The sequence below is a fragment of the Etheostoma spectabile genome, chromosome 8 (genome assembly GCF_008692095.1).
Source record: "Etheostoma spectabile isolate EspeVRDwgs_2016 chromosome 8, UIUC_Espe_1.0, whole genome shotgun sequence".
NCBI classification, from domain to species: Eukaryota; Metazoa; Chordata; class Actinopteri; order Perciformes; family Percidae; genus Etheostoma; species Etheostoma spectabile.
Window position 1 is genome coordinate 7265326 of NC_045740.1, and position 20871 is coordinate 7286196.

The following is a 20871-nucleotide window of genomic DNA, read 5'->3' on the forward strand; positions in this document are numbered from 1 at the left end:
CCAGGCTGGACTTTTTAATCAGTAAGGTATAGTTTTAAAATAATTAAGTTATTCACTCCATTAGTTTGTGGTTCCAAAGAAGCAATAGTCAGATCTTGTTACTTGTTATCAAACTGCAAGGCGGTATCAGGAGGGAGCATATGGTGCATTATGGTGAACAGTCTGAGCAGCAAACTCTGTTAAGAGAGTCTCTGTGTTGTAGGTTAAGTCCTGTGTTGCTCTTTCCCCCAGGGGAATGTGAACACACAAGGGCTCGGCTAAGATGAATTAGGGCAGTACAAACGACACGCCCAACAGCAGAAGCTACAGCACGCTGTTATTCCAATTCAGCAAAACTGCCCCCATGATTATTGGCAGTTTCTTCTGTATATTTAGAAATTCATTTGTCAAGCTCACAGGCATGTATCTAAACTGTTTTCTTGTTGTATCTGGGTTTTCTGAGGACTAATAAATAATAAGTGTAAAAGGTGTCAGCAGAACATTGAGGGGACGGTGGGACCTGTCTTGTAACGTATTGGCAGCTTTTACAGCTGCAAGTTTAACAAAGCTGAGAGACATTTATCACTCGATGCAAATTTACCACTTTACACAACAATCATCACTTTTCCCTCAAGACCGTGGTACCAGTCCTGCCGACTTTTCACTCTATTAGTCTGCGTCATTGAGTCAGGGAGCTGCGATGAATAGCTGAATGTTGAGTTGGGCTTTTATTGAATAACTCCCATTACAAATAGCTCATATTGACTGAAGAACAGAATATTACACATTCCTTTGTCAGCTAAATTGTAGGCATAATTGTTTCATTGTTTCTTTAATAATTGTCATTTTAACATTTGAATATCTGTAAAGAAATTCCGTTCTTTCATGCCATTTTGAAATGGTGACTTGCTCATATTTATTCTGGTCATTGTGGGTGATTTGAAAATTCAGATCTGTCAAGGAATAATAAGAAAAGGAACAAAGCTTAGTGGTACAAATTGTGAATCAGAGGTGCACTTTTCTCATGAGGCAGTGCAGGAGGCTCATCAAGACAATGAGTCACGCTGCTGTGCTTTGCCACAAGCTCTGCTGAAGAGGAAGCGAGGAGTGAAAAGGCTCTCAGGAGCCAGAGCATTTTGTCTTCTAATCTTTTGTATAAGTTGAGTTATTCCCCTAGTGTCAACAGTGTGTGTAAATAATAGTTATGTGACAGTGAGTGACAGTGTGGAGTGAAGTTGGGCTGTGTGCCAAGTATTCCAATAATGTAGTTTTTGCAGTTAGAGTTGGCAAAGCAGCAAGCAACTGTCTGTACCCACCACCTTGAGTGGCCAGCGTTTATACCAGTCCTGTCGTGATTCAAATTGAAGTTTTCTTTTGCCCTGCATCCAGCTGAATGAGCCATTTGAATAGGGAGAGGTATTCTATGTTTAAAGAGCTTGACTCAGGCCCTCATTTTGAACTTAGCTTCAAGAGGCTTTCTGTGGCACCGACTCCGCCACGTAGAGAACATTGGTAAACATTTAGCGGAAGAGGCCAAGTTGAGGAGAACTTCTGAATGAAATCAACTGCAGAAAGCGGTTTGGTTTTAATCCTGTTGCAGCTAGCCCCTGATCATGTAAACTCTTGAATGCACTTCAAAGCTCAGCACCACTACGATGCCCAGTCTTTGGACATCACCGTCAGAAGTTTACTATCTGCCGGTACCCTTCAACGTGATCTGTTTTGTTCCAGCTAAGGGGATAATACCCAGCACCTTGGGATTGGATCTTTCCCTGTATGTGAGGTTATCCAAATTCCAACTGTTATGCATTATGAGCTCTGAGAGTTTGGGCTGGCTTGTGTATGTGTCCTTTGGTTAGGCTCACTGACCCAGGCCAGGCCAGTTAATAGGCAGGAATTGTGTCTTCTCTAGTTTCTGACTTGTGTGGGATGCACTGCCTACACACCATAACCCACATGGGGGTTCTTATCATCTCACACAATTTAGTTGTACTCTCTAGAAGCTGACACCTTCATGCTACATGCTACGTTCTTCTGCTGTTTCTCTGTTTTTGCCCTCAGCTCATCATGAACTCTGACTCCTTAATCACAGTTTAATGCTGTTAGAGCTAGGAAGTGAGAGACTACTGGGTAAAGTTTGAGAACCTCTGTGTAGGAGAGAGACAGCGAGATAATGGGCTTTGCTCTCAATGTGCTGAGGCCTCTAACTGCAAGCTAAAGAAGGTTTAAAACCTCAAATGGTAACATTTGTTGAGCTCCTAAGCACCAGAAAGTCTGCAAATTAAGCGCTGGATAGATTTTGGTTTATTTATGTTTTTCTCTGCCGCTCTGGGAATTTTTGACTGACATCATATTTTGAGTTATACATGTAGTAATATAAAATGCACTCTTTATGAATGTGGTCAATGTTTAAAGCTGAAACCGGAAGGGATGATGCCTCCAGTTATTTCGGCACTGCCTGTTTTTTGTACTGTGTGAGGGAGCACTGTCGAGCTGAGGGGGCTCTGATGAGTGCTCATAGAGTGCTAAACCAAGTTTCATCTAATCTGCTCATCTATTACGCCGGCCGCCTGCACACATCTCAGATTTAATGTGCCAGGATCGTTTGCGTGGCAGCAGCTCAACCTTCAGGGAACTCATTCATGCCAGTCTGGAGGCCAGGAGCAGATTAGCTCAAATCAATGTGAGCCCTGTAACGTGGTCTCTTCTCTGTCCGAACACAGAAGTAATACTGCACTAGCCTAGAGTTTCAGGACCCCCTTCAGAGCAGACCTGTCCGTAACATGGATGGGCTGATCATCTTCCTGCTGAGTACCTGGAAAAACAAGCTTCAGTGCCGACTATGAAACAGGGTTCATTAAGCTCCCACTCTGGCTGATCACAGCTCTGGCAAAGCATACAAAGAGGGAGAGTATAGTGTCTTTACATTTACAACTGAGTCTGCGATGATGTGAGAATCAATAGTGTAATATTCACCGACCTGGCTGCTGTGTCGGCCTAGACCTCAAGCTGGGCTGTTATGTGAGGCAATACAGCTACTGCTGCTGCTGAGGGACATAAAGCCACACCAATCACTTAAATCACCACTAGATCCTCAAAAGAACAATTACCATAGTGAGAGTGAAGACTGCCTACTACCCCAGTTCAGTGTTGATTGTTCTTCACATAGAAGCCGATTGTTCATTTAACCTTGAAGATTAGCTATTTGCTTGCAGTTTATGGGACTTATTGAGTTTGTCTAAACAGAGTCATCCCCTGAGGAATGTGGGAATTGCTTGTTTTACATCATTCCCTTAGGTAGGCCACCACTTTGTAATGTCACTGAGCTATTTACATTAACCCATGTAAAGCGTCTCTCAGTTATGTAACTTAACCAATTTTCACGAGTGTGTTTATTACAATACAGCTAAGATGACAAATTTTGCCTTTTCATTGTTACTGAGGGATGACACAATTGAGATCTGTGTATTTGCACATTCGGCACAGAGAATGAACATTGTCTCATCCAGGTGTTATTCCATTAAATTGAAGCTTTCTGCATTTTTACTCCACGTGCAATACAATTTGTCAGTTTAAAATACATTTAGAAAAGTTTTTCATCAGAACTACAGCAGTTTGGTAGTTTCACTTTATGCAGAACCTTAAGATTTTGACAGCTGATTGCTGAAGTTGCACCTAAAAAAGGTGTTAAAAGACACACAAGGAACAAACTGTTACATGTAAAAATCTTGAATCTTTGCATCCTTTTTTTGCTCTTCCCTTTCGTCACTGAGGTGTGAACAGCTTGCACATTTTTTTTGCAGATTGATGTTAGGGTGTTGTTTATGCCTTTCTCTATGATGGTTGTGGTATGTCAACATCACATATACTCCGTCTGGTAAATTATATGCTATATCTACCAATTTCGGAGTGACAGAACAATATTTTGCACCTGGTAGGTTGAGGTAGAGTTTTAGTTACCCTATTACAAGTGAAGTACAGAAATTTGAATTCAAACACATTAAGCCATATATGCATATATATTTTTGATATTAATACTAAATCAAATGACTCACTGGGAAATGTCAATAAGGTAGCGTGTGGTGTCAAAATCACTAAAATTTAACCCAACTCTACTGTACAAAGCTTGCCTCATTCAACATTGTTATGCCTGATTTTTAACTATAATGGTTGAGTCTGAGTTGAAAAAATGACTAGATGTATTGATTAATTATTCAACAGAAAACAAATCAGCAACTGACTTAATAATGAATTTATTGTTTAAATTAAATATTTATGCAAAAATGCTAAAAAACACACTGCTTCCAGCCTTTTAAATGTGACAATGTGTTGTGTTTCTGAGCCTCATATTAATAAACAGAATATATTTGGGGTCCAACTGTTGGTTGGACAAAATAAATTGCCTTTGGCTTTAGGGAATTGGGATGGCACTTTTCACTATTTCCTGACATTTGATACACCAACCGATTGAGTAATCAAAATAATCCGCAACTAAACCAAGAATGAAAATAATAATTTCAGCCCTGCTTTCATCAACTTTCAACATCAACATCTTTTTTTATGCAAACAAACTTGGCTAAACCCGCTATATGTTAATAACCTAGCAAGCAAATGAATAGCAAAGTTGGGTAAGATTATCTGGTGAATATAGGACAGCATTTAATATTCAAAAACAGTTCTTTTTCTCAAAGTGCCATCCATTACTCTGTCAAGAAGAACATTTCAAAAGCTTAACTTTGCTCATATTTTTGAGCTATATCAAATAAAGGTGCAGTATGTGTCATAGTTAAAAATAATCTGTGATGTTTTTGTTTAAATTAATGAGGGAACATACTGTACAGCCTCAATGCAGTACCACAATGTTTAGTTTAGTTGGTAAGAAAACCAACAAGTATAATCCTTACTATTACTACTGTTTATATTGTTTGAATGGACATGTCCAGTACACCCATTTGTTTAGTGACCTAAAGAGAGACAAATTAATATCATGATTGAGTAACCTGTCTGTAGAGCAGCTGTAATGTTTGTCCTATGCAGTGTATTTATCAGCCAGAAGCTTTCTTTGGTCACTTCTCTAGGGTACCAAAAGGTATGGTTACAGTTTGATAAATGTTTTGAAAGGTTGTTATTGACAGGCAATATGAATTGTGTTCTGTCGTGTTGCTGGTTTTACATTTGTCTTATAGAAGCTTTGCACATACCAAAGGAGTGTTTGTAGGGAAATAGAAGCTCAGTCGTTACACACAAACAGTCTTACTTTGATTTCTGGCTCAGGTCCTTTCTGTGTGGAGATTGCATGTTCTTCTGTATTTGTGTCTCTCTCGATGTGTGCAAGTGAGTGTCTGAAGCTCTGTGATGGATAGCAACCTGTTCCTCTGCTTTTCGCTCAGGGTTATGGAATGCTTGGGTACCCACCTTTAGCCTATGACCCTGAGCAGATATGAAGACAGTTAATGAATTTAAAAGATATGGCTGGTGATATTCTATTTTTTTTTATTATTATTGTGAAGAAATCCCATGAAAAAACCAAGACCAACAATTCGTATGTTGGTAGCCTATTTATTCCTATGTAAATCGGGTCATGAATATATGCTTTCATTTTTTGTTTTAATTCTAAATGATTTCATGTGGCTTAAACAGTGGGGCACTGTAGCTTTCAGCAAATACTTTAACAGGAGAATTTAGCGTATTTGTTAGTCCGCTAGTGAGTATTTAGCTACAGCATGATGGTGTATGTGGGATTGACTCAAAATAAATTAAAGAGACCATGTTCTTGGTAACGGAGAAATATGTTACACAGTGCAACAGAGTGGCTCATTGATGTGTTTTTAATAGTTTTTTGACGACAATTGAGCTCTGTAGCACAGAAGAATAAGCGCCATCAGGCTTTAGCTGCACAGACAATATTAATAAGATCATTTTATTATTGTTTTTTATATTTTTGTGGGATTTGTTGACCGTATAAAGAGTAAGAATTTCACGAGACATATCTTTTTCTGAGCTAAAAAAACACATCTACCTAAAAAACTTAAGTCAATAATAAAGGCATGAGCTGAATATGAATGTAAAAAATACCATATGCATATTCTCTTGTTTTATTACTCTGCTCTGTCTGATGCCACTTCTCTCTGTGCTTGCAGGCTGTGAGAGTGACTACTGGGGACCTCATTGCAGTAATCGGTGCCAGTGCCAAAATGGGGCTAAGTGTAACCCAATCACAGGTGCCTGTGTCTGCACTGATGGGTACCAGGGATGGCGATGTGAGGAGCCCTGTGAGTACGGTTACTATGGCAAGGTTTGCCAACTACCCTGCCAGTGTATCAATGGTGCCACCTGCAACCATGAGACAGGAGAGTGCATCTGTGCACCGGGCTTCTCAGGGGCTTTGTGAGTAACAGCAACATATTTCTTCCTTTGCAACTTTCCCTTTGTTGTGAAATATATGTTGGTATGCCGTTGTTTGCCCCCAATTGTGTTGTGTCTGAGACATTTGGCACTTGACTTGTGTGGTGACAGCTGCGGAGAGCGCTGCCCCTCCGGTAGTCACGGGCCCCAGTGTGAGCAGATCTGCCCCTGTCAGAATGGGGGAACGTGCCATCACATCACTGGAGATTGTTCCTGCCCCATCGGGTGGACGGTAGGTCACATGAGCAAAAGGGATGGGGAAGAAAGGCCTGAGAAAAGGAAAGGGTTCAATATAGTTGGTGTTCTAGGAAAAAACGTTTATATCTCTAATGTAGTCTTTACAGCAATAAAAAGTGTTATTAAATATATAAGTGTTTTAAGGCAACGTTCCTGGTTGGATTCCAGCTTTGTTGCATGACACCTTGCTTGCACTCTCACATGTCTACTGTCAAACTATTGAATAAAGACAATAATGCTAAAACAAAATGAATTAGGCTGTTACAACGCATTTTTTAGCATTCCTTTAAATCAGGATCACATATACAATCACTTATGGTATAAATCATTTTATGTTGCCGTATTTATGAGTTATGTGTCTATATATCTGTGAATTCAATTGAGAAACTGATTGCATATGAAATAAACCGATATGAAAGTTTTTGGCTAATCTAGGGAATTAAATACCTTGCAAATTGTCACTATTAATTATTTGTGTTTTTTATCCATTTAGCTTTAAAGCCTTCCTGTTTATTGATTTGCAACACAATTACTCAAATCAACCAGGGATTTTAAAGTGACAGATACCATGATATAAACAGTATGATACAATCTCTGAGGGTCTTCATATTTCTATTTTACTTTGGACTTTCCATGTGAAGATAAACTATCCATTAATTTGAACTTTCTATAGATAATGTGAAGACAATAGTGTCAAAGCAGGAACTGTGTTGTTTTAAGAAGTGTTGTCAGTTTAGGTTATTTTTTATATATAAAAAATGTGTTTTATATATAGGAGGATAAATGGCACATGCCAGAAACAGAAAACTAACCAATTTCAGTCCTGACAAAGTACTGTAATAAGCGATGTATCTCATACGGTTCTTTGCTGGTTTTTCTTCAAAGGGTTTAGTTTGTGCCCAGCCGTGCCCTCCTGGCAAGTACGGCATCAACTGCAGCAAAGACTGTTCCTGTCGTAATGGCGGACTGTGCGACCACATCACGGGGCAGTGCCAGTGTGCAGCTGGCTTCAGTGGAAGCAGGTTTGCAACTGACACCTCTTGCAGACAGACTGTTGAACTATTATACACAAAAGAGCCCTTTGAGAAGTACTCTGGGCAAACTTTTACACTCCTACTTTGAAAATGGGTCAGACAATGTCGATAATGATTTATTGATATTAGTATTAAATACAAAGTGATAGTTTCATGCAGACAGTTGCACATTAAACCGTCACTCATTGACCTATTCTCTTTGTTGACGTCCAAATTAGACACAAACCTGGCTGTTCTTTCAAAAAAGAAAGGAACTACTAGAATAATCCCACAGTCAGGAGAAATAAGCATTTATAAATGCCTGTTAGTCCATTTGAAGGTGGATTGGAAGCTTTTAAAATGGGTGTTTATGTTTAATTAATCTTATACCTCATTCTGGCCAGCAAGGTTTCATGTCTTCAGCCTTCATCACACTCCCAGCCTGTCCATTGATCTTGGTATGGGATACATGCTGTTTGGATTCCGCCCATTAATTATAAGTAATGGGCTTATATTAAGGTCTCATTGAAATCCACAGATCTTTTTAGTTCCCAATGCCTGCCAGAGCAGCCCAGAGCAGACTGGGTTTATTAGTTCAACTGAAGAAATTGTCTCTTGGATAGAAACACTTCCTCAACACAACCTTTCCTTTCCTTTATTATTTTGCAAAATTGCCCTCATTTATTTTGTCAGTGGCAGGTGAATGAACCTGCCCGGAATAATCTGAGATTGTGTTAGCCCCCGCCCACTCCTGTCTAGTTTAATAATACCATTGTGCCCTGATAAACTAAAGCAGGAGAAATTTAAACATGAAACATAAATTGCCCATTTTGTAATGTAATTGAGCTATTTGTAATAGCTTTGTTAGACTCTTGAGATTGATACTCCACCAAGATTGTAAAGTTAGGTCAGTATATTTAAGTGAAGATCAAATCCATTTTCTGAAATACTTCAGTTCTTCATGTGGAGCAACTCTTCAGCAGTTCTAAGTTCTCTTGGATTTATTAAAGGTCATTATTAGTTATTTAGTTTTAAATTGTATTTAGTCATTATTTAAACTTTTAAATATAAAAAGACTATTAATAATTAGAGCTGGGCAATATATTGAAATTGTATCGATATCATTATATGAGACTAGATATCTTCTTAAATTTTGGATATTGTAATATCGTAATATGGCACAAGTGTTGTCTTTTCCTGATGTTAAAGGCTGCATTGCAGTAAAGTGATGTAATTTTCTGAACTTACCAGACTGTTGTAACTGTTCTATTATTTGCTTTTACCCACTTAGTCATTATGTCCACATTACTGATGATTATTTATCAAAAATCTCATTGTGTAAATATTTTGTGAAAGCACCAATAGTCAACACTACAATATCGTTGTATTTGGTCAAAAATATTGTGATATTTGATTTTCTCCATATCGCCCAGCCCTATTAATCATATCTTTTTTAAACTATATTTCTATTTTCAAATGATTACACAAACTTATATTGTACAAAACCATTGTCATAAAAGTGTGTTTATTGCTCACAGTTAGTTATTACTATTCATCCTATGTTGTCGAAGTGTAAACAATAACAGCTTTTAAAACACTAACTGAGAATTTCTGCTGGCACAATTAACCCAAAATGGATATTTAGTATTTACCATTCAGTTTTAATATGCAGGCTGTAGATTGTGCAGCAGTAACAGCACTGTTGTTAGAATGAAAAGGGCAAAAACACCTTATATACACTATTTCATTAATTAATTGCTAAGGTTATAAAATATATAAAAAATGCCTGTGACAGGTGTCCAAAGGGATGTCAGACTAAAATATTATTTGTTTTGTCTGACCAAAAATTTTAAACCCAATGATTCAATTTAATTGATAGATATTTAAAGCAAAACTTCACATAAACAATAAATGTATTATCACTGTTGCTGTTGATTAACTTTTTTGTCGATCCACTAAGGTTTTCAATGTATCATGTGTAACTTAGGTGATTTAAACTTTTTAACATTTGAATTTTATGTTACCACTCTTTACACTAATTTTTTTATGTACTTTTTAGACACCAATTTAAAAGACTGTTATCTTCCTCCAGGTGTCAGGATGACTGTCCTGTCGGTACCTTTGGCCCGCAGTGTAACCAGAGGTGTGAGTGTCAGAATGGAGCCAAGTGTCACCATATCAACGGAGCCTGTCTGTGTGAAACAGGATTTAAAGGCCCTAATTGCCAAGAGAGATTCTGTCCCCCAGGCCTCTACGGCCTCATCTGTGACAAGTACTGCCCCTGTAATACCACCAACACCGTGAGGTAAGTGAGACATCAGCGCAAGGCTGCACACAGCTTCCCTCTGAACAAGCCCTGAAACAAAGCCACCTGTATCTCCTGTAACTCAATTTTGCTTCATCTTAGCTTTAAGCCAGTACTCATTCTGAAGTCTGGACACCTCTTAGCCATGTCATCCAGTTAGCTTTTAATCTCGACCTTTGCTTCATTCATAATTTCTCAGCAGCATTCATAGTTAATGCAATGTTAATGCTCTGACTCTTGCTGGAGTTGCGCACCGACCATAGAAGTCATTACAGAAAGAAGGAGAAAAAGAACACCTCATTTATCTGAGACAAGCACGTAGACACATAGATGGATGAATTGCTATTGCGCAGACTTCACACTTTGACCCTGCTCACGAAGAAAGTGTTGATACTCTCTGGGCTAAAACTTTCCCTCAGTCTTCTTGTTGTTATCCCATCTTTCTTTCTCATTATGTTGTAGCTGCCACCCGCTTTCTGGTGAATGCACCTGCTCTGCAGGATGGACAGGGCTTTACTGTAATGAGACCTGCCCTCCTGGATACTACGGAGAGGGATGCACGTTGCCTTGTAGCTGCACCAACGGAGCTGACTGCCATCCTGTCACAGGCACTTGTATATGTGCCCCTGGGTTCATGGTGAGTGGCAGATTTGCTATGTAATTGTACTTAGGTCAGTGGCTGCTATCATGGTCATGTTTTATTTTTATTTAAGATGTTATATGTTTTATTGTTATTTATTTCATTTTAATTTGACCTTTACTTGGTCTCATTAGATCTGAATCTCTTTTTAGGGAGAGCCAACATGCCAAAATGCTAACCTCAATTATTTTACACAAACCAACACAGACCCAACCTTCACTGAAGGAAGAAGAGTTAGGATGAAGAAAGAATATAAAAATAGGAATGCTTTAAATCTATTAATTACACATTGAAAACAGAAAAGGAGGAACAATAAACAAACAAACACATTTAAACCCTTAAACATCAGTCCTTACATTTTTTTTAAAATGACTTTGTGTTTGAAATGATTTAACATTTTGCCACTTTCTTCTCTCTTAATTTAATGACTGCTATTATACTCACTTTATAGACTGACTTATGTTGTTGATTACATTCATTGTTCATAAAACTGTCCTAGGTAATTGTCATTGTAACATTGCTTCTTGTAATATTTGTTACACTAATGAACATCTGTTTCATTAAATAATAATGATAAAAAGGAGGTCTGTGTAAGGATATCAGTATTGTGCCTATATGTAATGCAGCTTTTTATTTGTGAAGGTTGTTGCTTTGATTTATATTTCATGTTATTTGTGGCCATAGTAAAATGTTTGCATCATTGTGGTTGTAATGTTCTGGAAGTGGTTAAGGTATTACTTTAGAACCTTTTTGTACACATTCAGGCAGAAGCAAGGTGAGACAATTCATTATTGCCTTATTATGGATGTGCTCGATTGGACCACAAGAAATTCCTTGCTAAATGATCCATTCTCTGGTCCAGCCGTTTGCAGACATTGATAATCAGTCGTGTGTATTTTATAAATACAGTTGATACATCTTAGCTTGTGGCATCAGAGAGCCAATAGAGAGTGAGAAGATCTAGTAAGGTAAGACCAATTGGACAAAAATGGAATCTTTGACCTATATAAGTTTTCATTTTAGCAGTTTTTGTGCAGCCACAATGTCCCTTTTGCAACTGTCATATTAGGTGGCTAACTTCAATCAGTTTTCCCAATGTATTTCTTGTCTTGCAATCTGAAGTTACAGAGACCAAGAGGGTACATTTCTGCCAACATTACATTTCAGTGGAAATTGCCTGTGTCTTACAGCGGGCCACTGTGGTGAATTGAGCTACCGAGCGGGGCCGCAGACTGTGTCTTAATTTGCTCCACCTGTTCTCTTTGGTGGTTGCTGGGAAGGGCTGCCAGATCCATTAAACAGACCCAGAGGGCAGGAGCTGGATAGAAAAGGAGGCAGTCAGATGGGAACAGACACAGCTCATAGAGAGGATTGGTGTGTTTGGTGTGTGTGTTGTAGGGAGAGGGAGAGGGCAAGTACATATGGTAGTTTTTTGATAACAAAAAGCTGTTGCTTTGCAAACAACACTAAGGCTTTGTTAGTAAGTTAGAGCTGTGATTCTTGCCTTTACCTGCAAGTGTGTAACTGTCATATGCATGGCACATGCATCATTATAACGCAGTGGGGCTTTTAAAATGTTATTGATGATAGTGTTCCAGCTATGGTTGTTGGTGAAATCACTTCCTCAGGGGACAGCCAATAGGACTAAGCCTCCATGCTGTATCTTTGTTCTGGTCCTGGGGGTGGGGGTGGGGGGTGGGGACCAGGCAAAGTGTTGGAGTAGACTGAGCTCCTGCATGCTTGATTTAGCTCTAGTAATTGGACATGCTCTTTTTGACTGGGACAAAGTGATTACATGTTACCTATTCAGACATTGTCCCTTGCAATCTGCAGAATGGACTTAAAGTAACATTTCTTCCAAAGAGTATGTCTACAGTTTCTACAGATTCTGTTTATACCGTTGTTTCTGAAATATGAATGCATTAGTAATGAATTCCAGTCTGCCTTTTGTGGGTGGTGAAAACAAATCATTTTCCTATCTCTCAGTGCTTTCTAGGCTCATCAAAAGGTTCAGAAGTTCATTTTTGGTCTTGCTGCATGAATTTTAAACTGCAGTCACTCATCCAGCAGTTAGATGGACTGTTAAGGAGTGAGACTGATTGGTAATTAGTGGTTCCATTTGCATCTAGTCTCAATGGATACCAGGCTGATCAATGTTGTGTCAGCGAGAGGCTTTCTGGAAAAAGTGCTCTCCAATTACATTAAGATACTAATAGGTATGAATTTAGTGCCTTGGCCAAGGACGACCTGGGTGCCTCTTAGCAGCTTAGGTCTGGTTGCAGCCTCCATTGGCTGTGTAGTTATGTAAGGTCCTGCCGCTCTCATGCGATGGACTGACAGCCCGTGTATTAATAATGATTCTCCACATACAGACTTCTATCCTTTGCAGCTCAGAAGGAATATGAATCTGTCAACTAATGAGAGAGCTGCCTTTCTCCTCTTAAGAGCAGACCAACCATTGGTCTCTGTGCCATGAGGGTGAAACCAAGTGGAATCGGACGCAGCCAAGGAAGCAACAAAATCCATGTGGTCATTTGTGGCTGCATGACGTTTTATCCCTGAGTCCAGTCACCAGTAAATTGCCTGTGCTCTGAAGACAGTCTGCACCCCTCCCACCCGTCCATCCCCCACTAGCTGGACGAACTTCTCTCCACACTTAACGACTGTAACTGAACTGCTATTGTTAGCAGTCTTGAAGCTGTCATTTTCAGCAGAACAAAGGTTATTGCAACAGATTGATAAAAATTTCATTCAGAGACTGACGCTTTTATGTGGTGTACGCGGAGGAGAGATGTTTTAAGATGTGTGTTCTGCCCCTGGCGTCCACTGGCACATCTCATCCTGCCTTCTGTTTAAACTGAGTTCAAAATGATAATGAGAGCAGTGAGCAGCCAGTAGTCCCCCAGTGCTCTGGTTAGTGAAGCAAGAGCCACTCAGGACTCCTCTGGGCCACTAATTGGAACTCTAAATCATTGTGTCACCTGTCAGTCAAGGCAGGGTGTGGAAATCCATAGACTGGCTATGATCTCCATCTTAGGGAAGGACGAGACTAGTGTAGGTGGGCTGTGCTCAGCCTTCAAAGCAGGCTGTAGAGGACAGGGAAGTGCTGCATGTCCTTTACCAAATAGTTCACTCTAATGCAATTGTAAGGGACTCAAAGGCTGCGCCAGCATGGCTGCTGATCTCCCTTTGGTGTGCTTCTTAATAGTAAATTGAGAGTCGGCTGCAGTCTCTGGGATCCTGCTGTTCCCCTGTCCAACCAATTCACTGTTAAGTTTGTTTGTTTTTGCTTCTCCCCAGATTGGTTTCATCATATTATCATTCTTAGTACTGCTAACTCCCACTGTTGGCCTGAGGCAGGTGTAGACAACCATGTGCTTCCTCTGATGCACATGGTGTCACCAGCTGCTTTGGCACAGGAAAGTTACAATATTCTTCTCTGATACTACCCCGTGCAGGCACCTCTGTCACTATCCGATGTGAGTTGAGTGCAGATGTGAGTTGCGCATGCTCAGATTTAAACTGTTTACAGCGCAGGAGCAAAATGGCTGTGTCTGTAACCTTTCCTGTGGGGATAGAGATTTTTGTGGATTTGTTGGCATCTGTTGCTCAAGAATTATCTGCGTTATGAATTTTTATTTTTTGAACTAAATTGAGTTCGAGATTTATGCAATGACTCATGACAAAGCTGATAGGTACATGCATCCACCGTCCCCACCGAAATCAACGCCTATGCATAACGTGTCACACTGAAATTTGTGAAATCGATAAAATAATGTACTTTTTTCATTACAAACAATAGCAGAAGATGGGAATCATTTCAAAAAGTTTTAGCTATCTATGATTGTTTGATTGCTAACGTAAGCTGAAAACGCCATTCAACTGACAGCCTTAGTTGTGTTTGATTGCTAACTTGTAGCCAGCAGTGAATGAACTCCATTAAGTAGGTCCATTTTTACTATATTGACATTACAGAAGTCTGTTGTTAGCATATTGTAGGCTACTTGTCACAAAGTAACGCATGCGTGACTCACATCTGCACTCGACTCACATCGGGTAGTGACAGCCTCAACGAACCGGTAGGAGTCGCTTATTAGGGGACATGGAAATAATCCTATAACACTGTCAGTTGTGTCCTTTAGGATGTAGGGACCACATGGTGGATGGAACTCTGGTCTTGAGCACTGCATTACTTTGCCCTAAAATTTGATAGTCGTGTGTCTACAAAATCTCTGCAGCAGTGTACAGCATTATAGATGCATATTCTAACAGTCATTTTACCAAGCAATAATCATATTTTTAGTTAATAGAGAACAAAAAATGTTGTATTAATGAACCAAAGCGAGTTAAACTTAAGGTCAGATTTGGTATTATACATTTTGTAGCTTGGTTGAGGACGGGAAGAGTCTGGATTCTCTGGATTTGGAGGCTTGGGAGAGATGGAGAGAGAAGTGAAGAGACAGGGTGGATCATGGTTGCAAAAAGTGAAGCGTTGCTGGGAGTAGGCGCTGTAAGAAAATATGGAGTGCATAATTGAAAGGTGAGAGGCGATAGCTTTGGAGGGTCCTTCTTCTTGAACTTCAGTTAACATCATAAATCAATTCAGTGTTACGGTTGCTTTGCTTCTCATTCTGTATATCAATACATTATGACTGGTGTAAATAAACAGTTCGGTAAGCTATGGAGAAGTCCAGTGAACCTTCTCTGTCTTTCTTTCTATCTATTCAGACTATATTATTTCTGTACAATCTTTGGTCTGCCAAAGTCAGCACTTATTGCCATGATGATTCTTTGCCTCATGACATGCCTCATTTCTTTTGTATTTCTTATTTCAGGGTGAGGACTGTGCTACAGTGTGTCCTCCAGGTCTATATGGACCAAGCTGCACGTCCACCTGCTCCTGCCATAATCATGCATCCTGCTCTCCAGTTGACGGCTCCTGCCTCTGCAGGGAAGGTACATCTTGCATGGATGAACAGCACTTGGACATGTGTAACTGTACTTGTGGTCTGAGTCCTCTTTCATTTTGTGCTTAAGAATCTAAGACTAAAAACATTAACTATTTGTTTTTTTTTTGCATACATATTGTATTTCACACAACACAGTGAAGATCCTACATAAACAAACAAACAAACAAACAAGAAAATGCCGTACCTAGAGCCATGCATGGCTACAAATACATTTTTGCATAACAGAAAACATTTGTTTCTTTAACATTCCTTGAATAATATCCCTTAAATCTTAAGGGATACCCTATATTGAGGGTTTGAACCCTGGGTTTGGGACCACTGTATTATACTATTATTTTGTGAAATTATAACTGTAATACAATGTTGCTGTAGCCACAATACTTGGTTTGTATCTAAATGAACAGTTGGATGTGTCTCTCTTACCCAAGGCTGGCATGGTGTGGACTGCTCCATCCTTTGTTCCAGCGGTCTGTGGGGTCTGGGCTGTAATCAGACATGCTTATGTTCCAATGGCGCTGCATGTGACCCTATAGATGGCACCTGTACATGTTCTCCTGGGTGGAGGGGAGAGCACTGCACCGAGTCCTGCCCTGTAAGTCTGTCTTTTAACTGAGAGGGCGCTGCAAAAAAAAACTGCGGGTCTTAAACCTTTTGGAGCTACACACGTTCAACTTCTCATTTTGCCAATGTGTGGAGTTTTAAAGACATAACAGCAAGTGTTTGTGTTTGTCAGGATGGCACCTATGGGTTGGAGTGTTGTGAGCGCTGTGACTGTAGCCATGCTGATGGCTGCGATCCAGTGAGTGGCTACTGCCGCTGCTACCCCGGCTGGACAGGTCAGTATTGCTTTTAGAAAAGGCTGACATAAGGGACAGAAAACCTCTGTTATCTAAATTGTATTTATTTATCCTCATCATCAAATCAAAGATATCAGATTCTAGTCAGACTATTTATTTACCAAAACAAGAAAATGTATTTTTTGTTTTACAGTGTGTTTACAGAATGTCTAAGCAGTGTTTTGTTAATTAAATTAAATTTGTTTTGCCACTGAGCCGGCGGGGTATATGAATGGGAAACGTTGAGAATTGAGCTCTAAATTAATTTTCTCGGCTAACACACTGAATGCTGGTATGCAATCATGCTTATATTGAATCCATTTATACACGTCTAAAATGTCTCACCAGAGACAGAATCACATTATTGGCTCAGAATGCACTCAGGAGTTTTAAACACGGCCTCTGATATTTTTATTTTTGGTTCTGTTAATTATTAAAAGTTCCAAGTTGTAAAATCTGACTGAACCAACTGCCATATTTATTCATCGGAGGATTCACTCTCTCTTAGTTGTCATAAGCTCTCCATTTGAACTGTGATTCCATTTATACATACATTCTTAGTTTTACGTGAACACATGTCTGCTTTTTGTTTCTTGTCATTTCAAACATTTGCTCACAGGGAAAGAAGTGAAGGGTAGGAAAGTGGGAAAGTCACAGCAAGGGTTCATTATACTCAGAACTGAAGCGTCACATCTGAATGTCAAATGCAGGGGGCTAGCTGAGTACCTGGTCTCTGAGCCTGGGTGGAGAGGTGCAGTCAGGGAGGGAATAGATTCAGCAGAAAAGGTCAAGCCCACTCCATTCAGCCTCCTGAGCTTAGGGCATTTATTCTGGGAAACAATGTGGGTTTTATTATCTGCAAGAATGGAGCCGGTAAAACGGGCCTCTCATGCTCTGAATCCTGCACAGGTCGGGACCATCTGTCAGCCTTAATTGAGTCACCGGGGTGCAGGGCTGGGGGCAGCGTGGAGCCCATCGGGCCGGACAAACACACATACATACACACTGGAAGCATAGAGGCTTGAAAATGGGCTCTCTGAATGTTGGAGCTACTAGAGAGAGGAAGATGTGGGTTTCGTCACAGGACTGAGTCAGGGATGGAATAAAATGGCTATTTAAAGAAACACTGGAGCTATTTTCCTTTCTGTAAACACTGTTATATCACGGATAATGTTAACTCCAGAGACAGTATGGCATCCTACTTTGCTGTCAACTTGCTGTTTGTGTTATTGTGGCCTTTGCATAAACTGTCAAGAAACTTGACTCTAAGTCGTCTGTGACCCACACGGTTTCTGAGCTGTCGTAAGCCTGCCATCAGCCTACAAAGATGTAAAAAGAGTGCTGTGTCCAGATACTTGAGGCAGGGGCTTCATGCTTGTGCCACTTTAAGTAGGACTTCACCTTTCATGAGATTCCATGTCATAGAGCAGGTAATGTGAGTTTGTGTTTACACGCACTGAGAGAGAGACTCACAGAGGGAGAGCGAGGTTTGCTATTCTCTGCTCACTCTGTACAAATTGGATAGTGGGACCTCTGGCACTTCTCAGCGAAAAAAGACTCCTTTGAAGACACTTCAGTTCTGGCTTTTCTCACTCTTTCTTCTTTTTCCTCACTAGGCATCCAAAGCCTCTGTTTGTCACCATTAGACTGAAGTGTGATGCTCTGTCCGCATTCATTTTCTGACAGTAAAGGCAGTGAGTTCTTTTTCTGCCTGGCCTAGCAGAACCTCAAACACACTTGCACAAGCCCTGCCCCCCTTTTGATGTCCATGGCTAGGCCTCCGACTAAATCACTGCTACCAGGCCCCCTACTCATCAGCACTAACATTTCCTCTCCTTTGCTCCTTTCTTACAGCCTTAAGGTGCCCTGGTTACTGAATAACATTAGTCCCAAGAGTTTAGCCCAGGTTTAATTCAAAGGTACTGCACTAATGCTGCTTTAATGGCCACGCCATTCTCAGATATTCTCACTCAAAGAAAATTTCAAATGAGGTTTCGAACTGAGGGCGGCTTGAAAGGTTGCAGTTTGTGTGTGTGTGTGAGTACAGTATGTAACTCTTAGTGTGCTTATGTGCCTGAGTGTTTGCAGCGATACATTTTATTTTATGAGCCTATCTGGATGTACAATACATTTCTTTTTTTACCCATGGGTAAAAAATGCATCTATGTGCACAGTAAGAGTACTGTACGGATGCAATGTTTTGTTTTTGTTGGTTGGAGCTGCGTCAAACACACAGTGACACTTCCAGACTGCGCTCTTGTAGCCTTAGTACTTTCCTTTGGCTCTGTACACTACCCCAGCTCTGCTGAAAGAGAATGGAAGACAAGCTGGGCCTCTCTCGAGACCGAACCTTGTAATCAACACGGTGCACTAGCAGGGAGCCCCAGTCAGATCAAAAATAAAATACAGTTTGAAAGGAGAAACAGAGTCTGAAAGGATTGGCTGAACTAAAAAAAAAAAAACACACTCCAAACGGCAGCTTCTTCATTCAGGACTGAAATTGATTGAGGATCCATGCTGGGTGAATAACCCTCCACACATACACTGTGATCAGGCATTGTGATGCTGTCCTTTGATGGTGTGTTTTTACAGATGGCAAGCTATTTAGAATATTTCAGCATACCAGTCTTTGCGTTCTTAGTGTGCATTCGCTGAATATTTGTGTAATGTTCCTGCAGGAATCCACTGTGATAATGTGTGCCCACAAGGCTTCTGGGGACCCAACTGTTCAGTCAGCTGTTCCTGTCAGAACGGAGGATCCTGCTCTCCAGAGGACGGTACATGTGTATGTGCACCTGGCTACAGAGGGACGTCCTGCAAAAGAAGTGAGCCTCCTCTTTTTCCAAGCCTTCATCCAAACCTTAAGCCCTAGAGCGCCGTAACAAACTCCATCACAGTAATGACCTTGCTTTGATCTTTGCAGAATTGTTGAAGGATGAGCTTGCTGAGGAGAAGCACTTAGTTGTCGGTCATAAACTGCTTGAGTGTAAACCCTTCATCACTGCTATCACTTAATCACAGTGTCTTTACCCCGACAGCAACACACACACACACACACACACACACACACACACACACACACACACACACACACACACACACACACACACACACACACACACACACACAACATGCTCTTCATCACCCCTGCCCTGTCCTCAACAACCAACTCACAGTGGGAGACTCACAGTCCTCGCCCAAGGCTCATCAGAGGGCGTGCTCACTGGGAGTGCTAGCGCTGGTTTCTGAATGGGGTCTGTCTGGGGCCGCTCTCAAGTGATGAGCTCACTGATTGGGAGTGTAATTCACAGTCACAAACCTGTAAACATCAATTTGACTGGAATGGAATGTAAGACAGGGATGTAAGAGTGTGTGTGTGTGTGTGTGTGTGGTGTGTGTGTGTGTGTGTGTGTGTGTGTGTGTGGTGTGTGTGGTGGTGTGTGTTATTACTCCAAATTAAATGTTTTACACATATAATGTTCTCATCAGGGGAAAACTTCATAACTGCAGTTTTGCTGTTTTTTTTTGTTGAAACTTTAATTGAAGGATTACATACTTCTCCGGAGGCTAATAAAGGTGTGCTTTAAATCTTATCAAAAACCACGGTTAACATTGCATGGTTGTCAAAAGACAACCAAGGCTGTTTACGTCAGTTCCTAAAACGTTTCTTACTTTGGAAATACTTTGGAAATCTGATTGTCTTCTAAGAATTGTGATTATTGGCCAAATCACCTGCATAAAAGGAGCATAACATGGATTTTTAAGGTTCTCACTATACTGAAAGGAAAATATATAAATATAAATTGTCTCTTATCATGGTTGCACTGTTAATGCTCTTTGTATACAATGTAAGTATAATTACCTTTTGAATATATCGTAATGGTCCACAATCAGTATTATTAACACACAGTTGTGTGTTTCCTGACATTTATTGATCATCAAAATTACTGCTGCATGTCTGGCAGGAGATAAAATGGGAGTAATTATAATAAAGACTGACTTTTCTGCTTCCTATCTCCCTTTGCTGTCTCTCCCCATCTTTTCTGCTTTAATTCCTCCGGCCTTGATTTTTCTGTACTCCCTTGATCACGGTTGTCATGCCCTGTTTCATTACAACAAGAGGTATACATTATATACCTCTTGTTTCATCCTATGTTGTCAACTGATTCCCTCTCCTCTCCTGCCATGCTCTGGTGACTCCAGTCTGCTCTCCGGGGTTCTATGGGCATCGCTGCAGCCAGTCTTGTCCGCAGTGTGTGCACAGCACTGGGCCGTGCCATCATGTCACGGGCCATTGTGAGTGCCTGTCTGGCTTCTCCGGTTCTCTGTGCAACCAAGGCAAGTAGCCTTCTGTGTCCCTTTGACCTTTTCTGATTTATTTTACTCATTGTGAGGTTTTTAGTTGTTGCCCTGGAAAATGGTAAGTACAGTTTATATCTGAAAATGCCAGACAGGAAATACAAAAATGTTTACATTGATTATAATA

The 20871-nt window shown here is 40.4% G+C and overlaps 1 protein-coding gene across 5 annotated transcripts in view; it reads left to right on the forward strand.

Annotated features, from left to right (window-relative positions):
- megf11 (multiple EGF-like-domains 11) overlaps positions 1-20871 on the forward strand; it is a 67963-nt gene that overhangs the window by 37092 nt on the left and 10000 nt on the right. For 4 of the 5 annotated variants that reach the window (XM_032523962.1, XM_032523966.1, XM_032523963.1 and 1 more), the window contains exons 7-16: positions 6120-6366; positions 6496-6616; positions 7507-7643; positions 9727-9939; positions 10402-10576; positions 15415-15535; positions 15978-16141; positions 16283-16385; positions 19064-19210; positions 20589-20723. In XM_032523962.1, coding sequence (XP_032379853.1) covers positions 6120-6366; positions 6496-6616; positions 7507-7643; positions 9727-9939; positions 10402-10576; positions 15415-15535; positions 15978-16141; positions 16283-16385; positions 19064-19210; positions 20589-20723 — 1563 coding nt within the window. The remainder of the gene's footprint in view (positions 1-6119; positions 6367-6495; positions 6617-7506; positions 7644-9726; positions 9940-10401; positions 10577-15414; positions 15536-15977; positions 16142-16282; positions 16386-19063; positions 19211-20588; positions 20724-20871) is intronic. The other variant, XM_032523965.1, reaches the window with a different exon arrangement.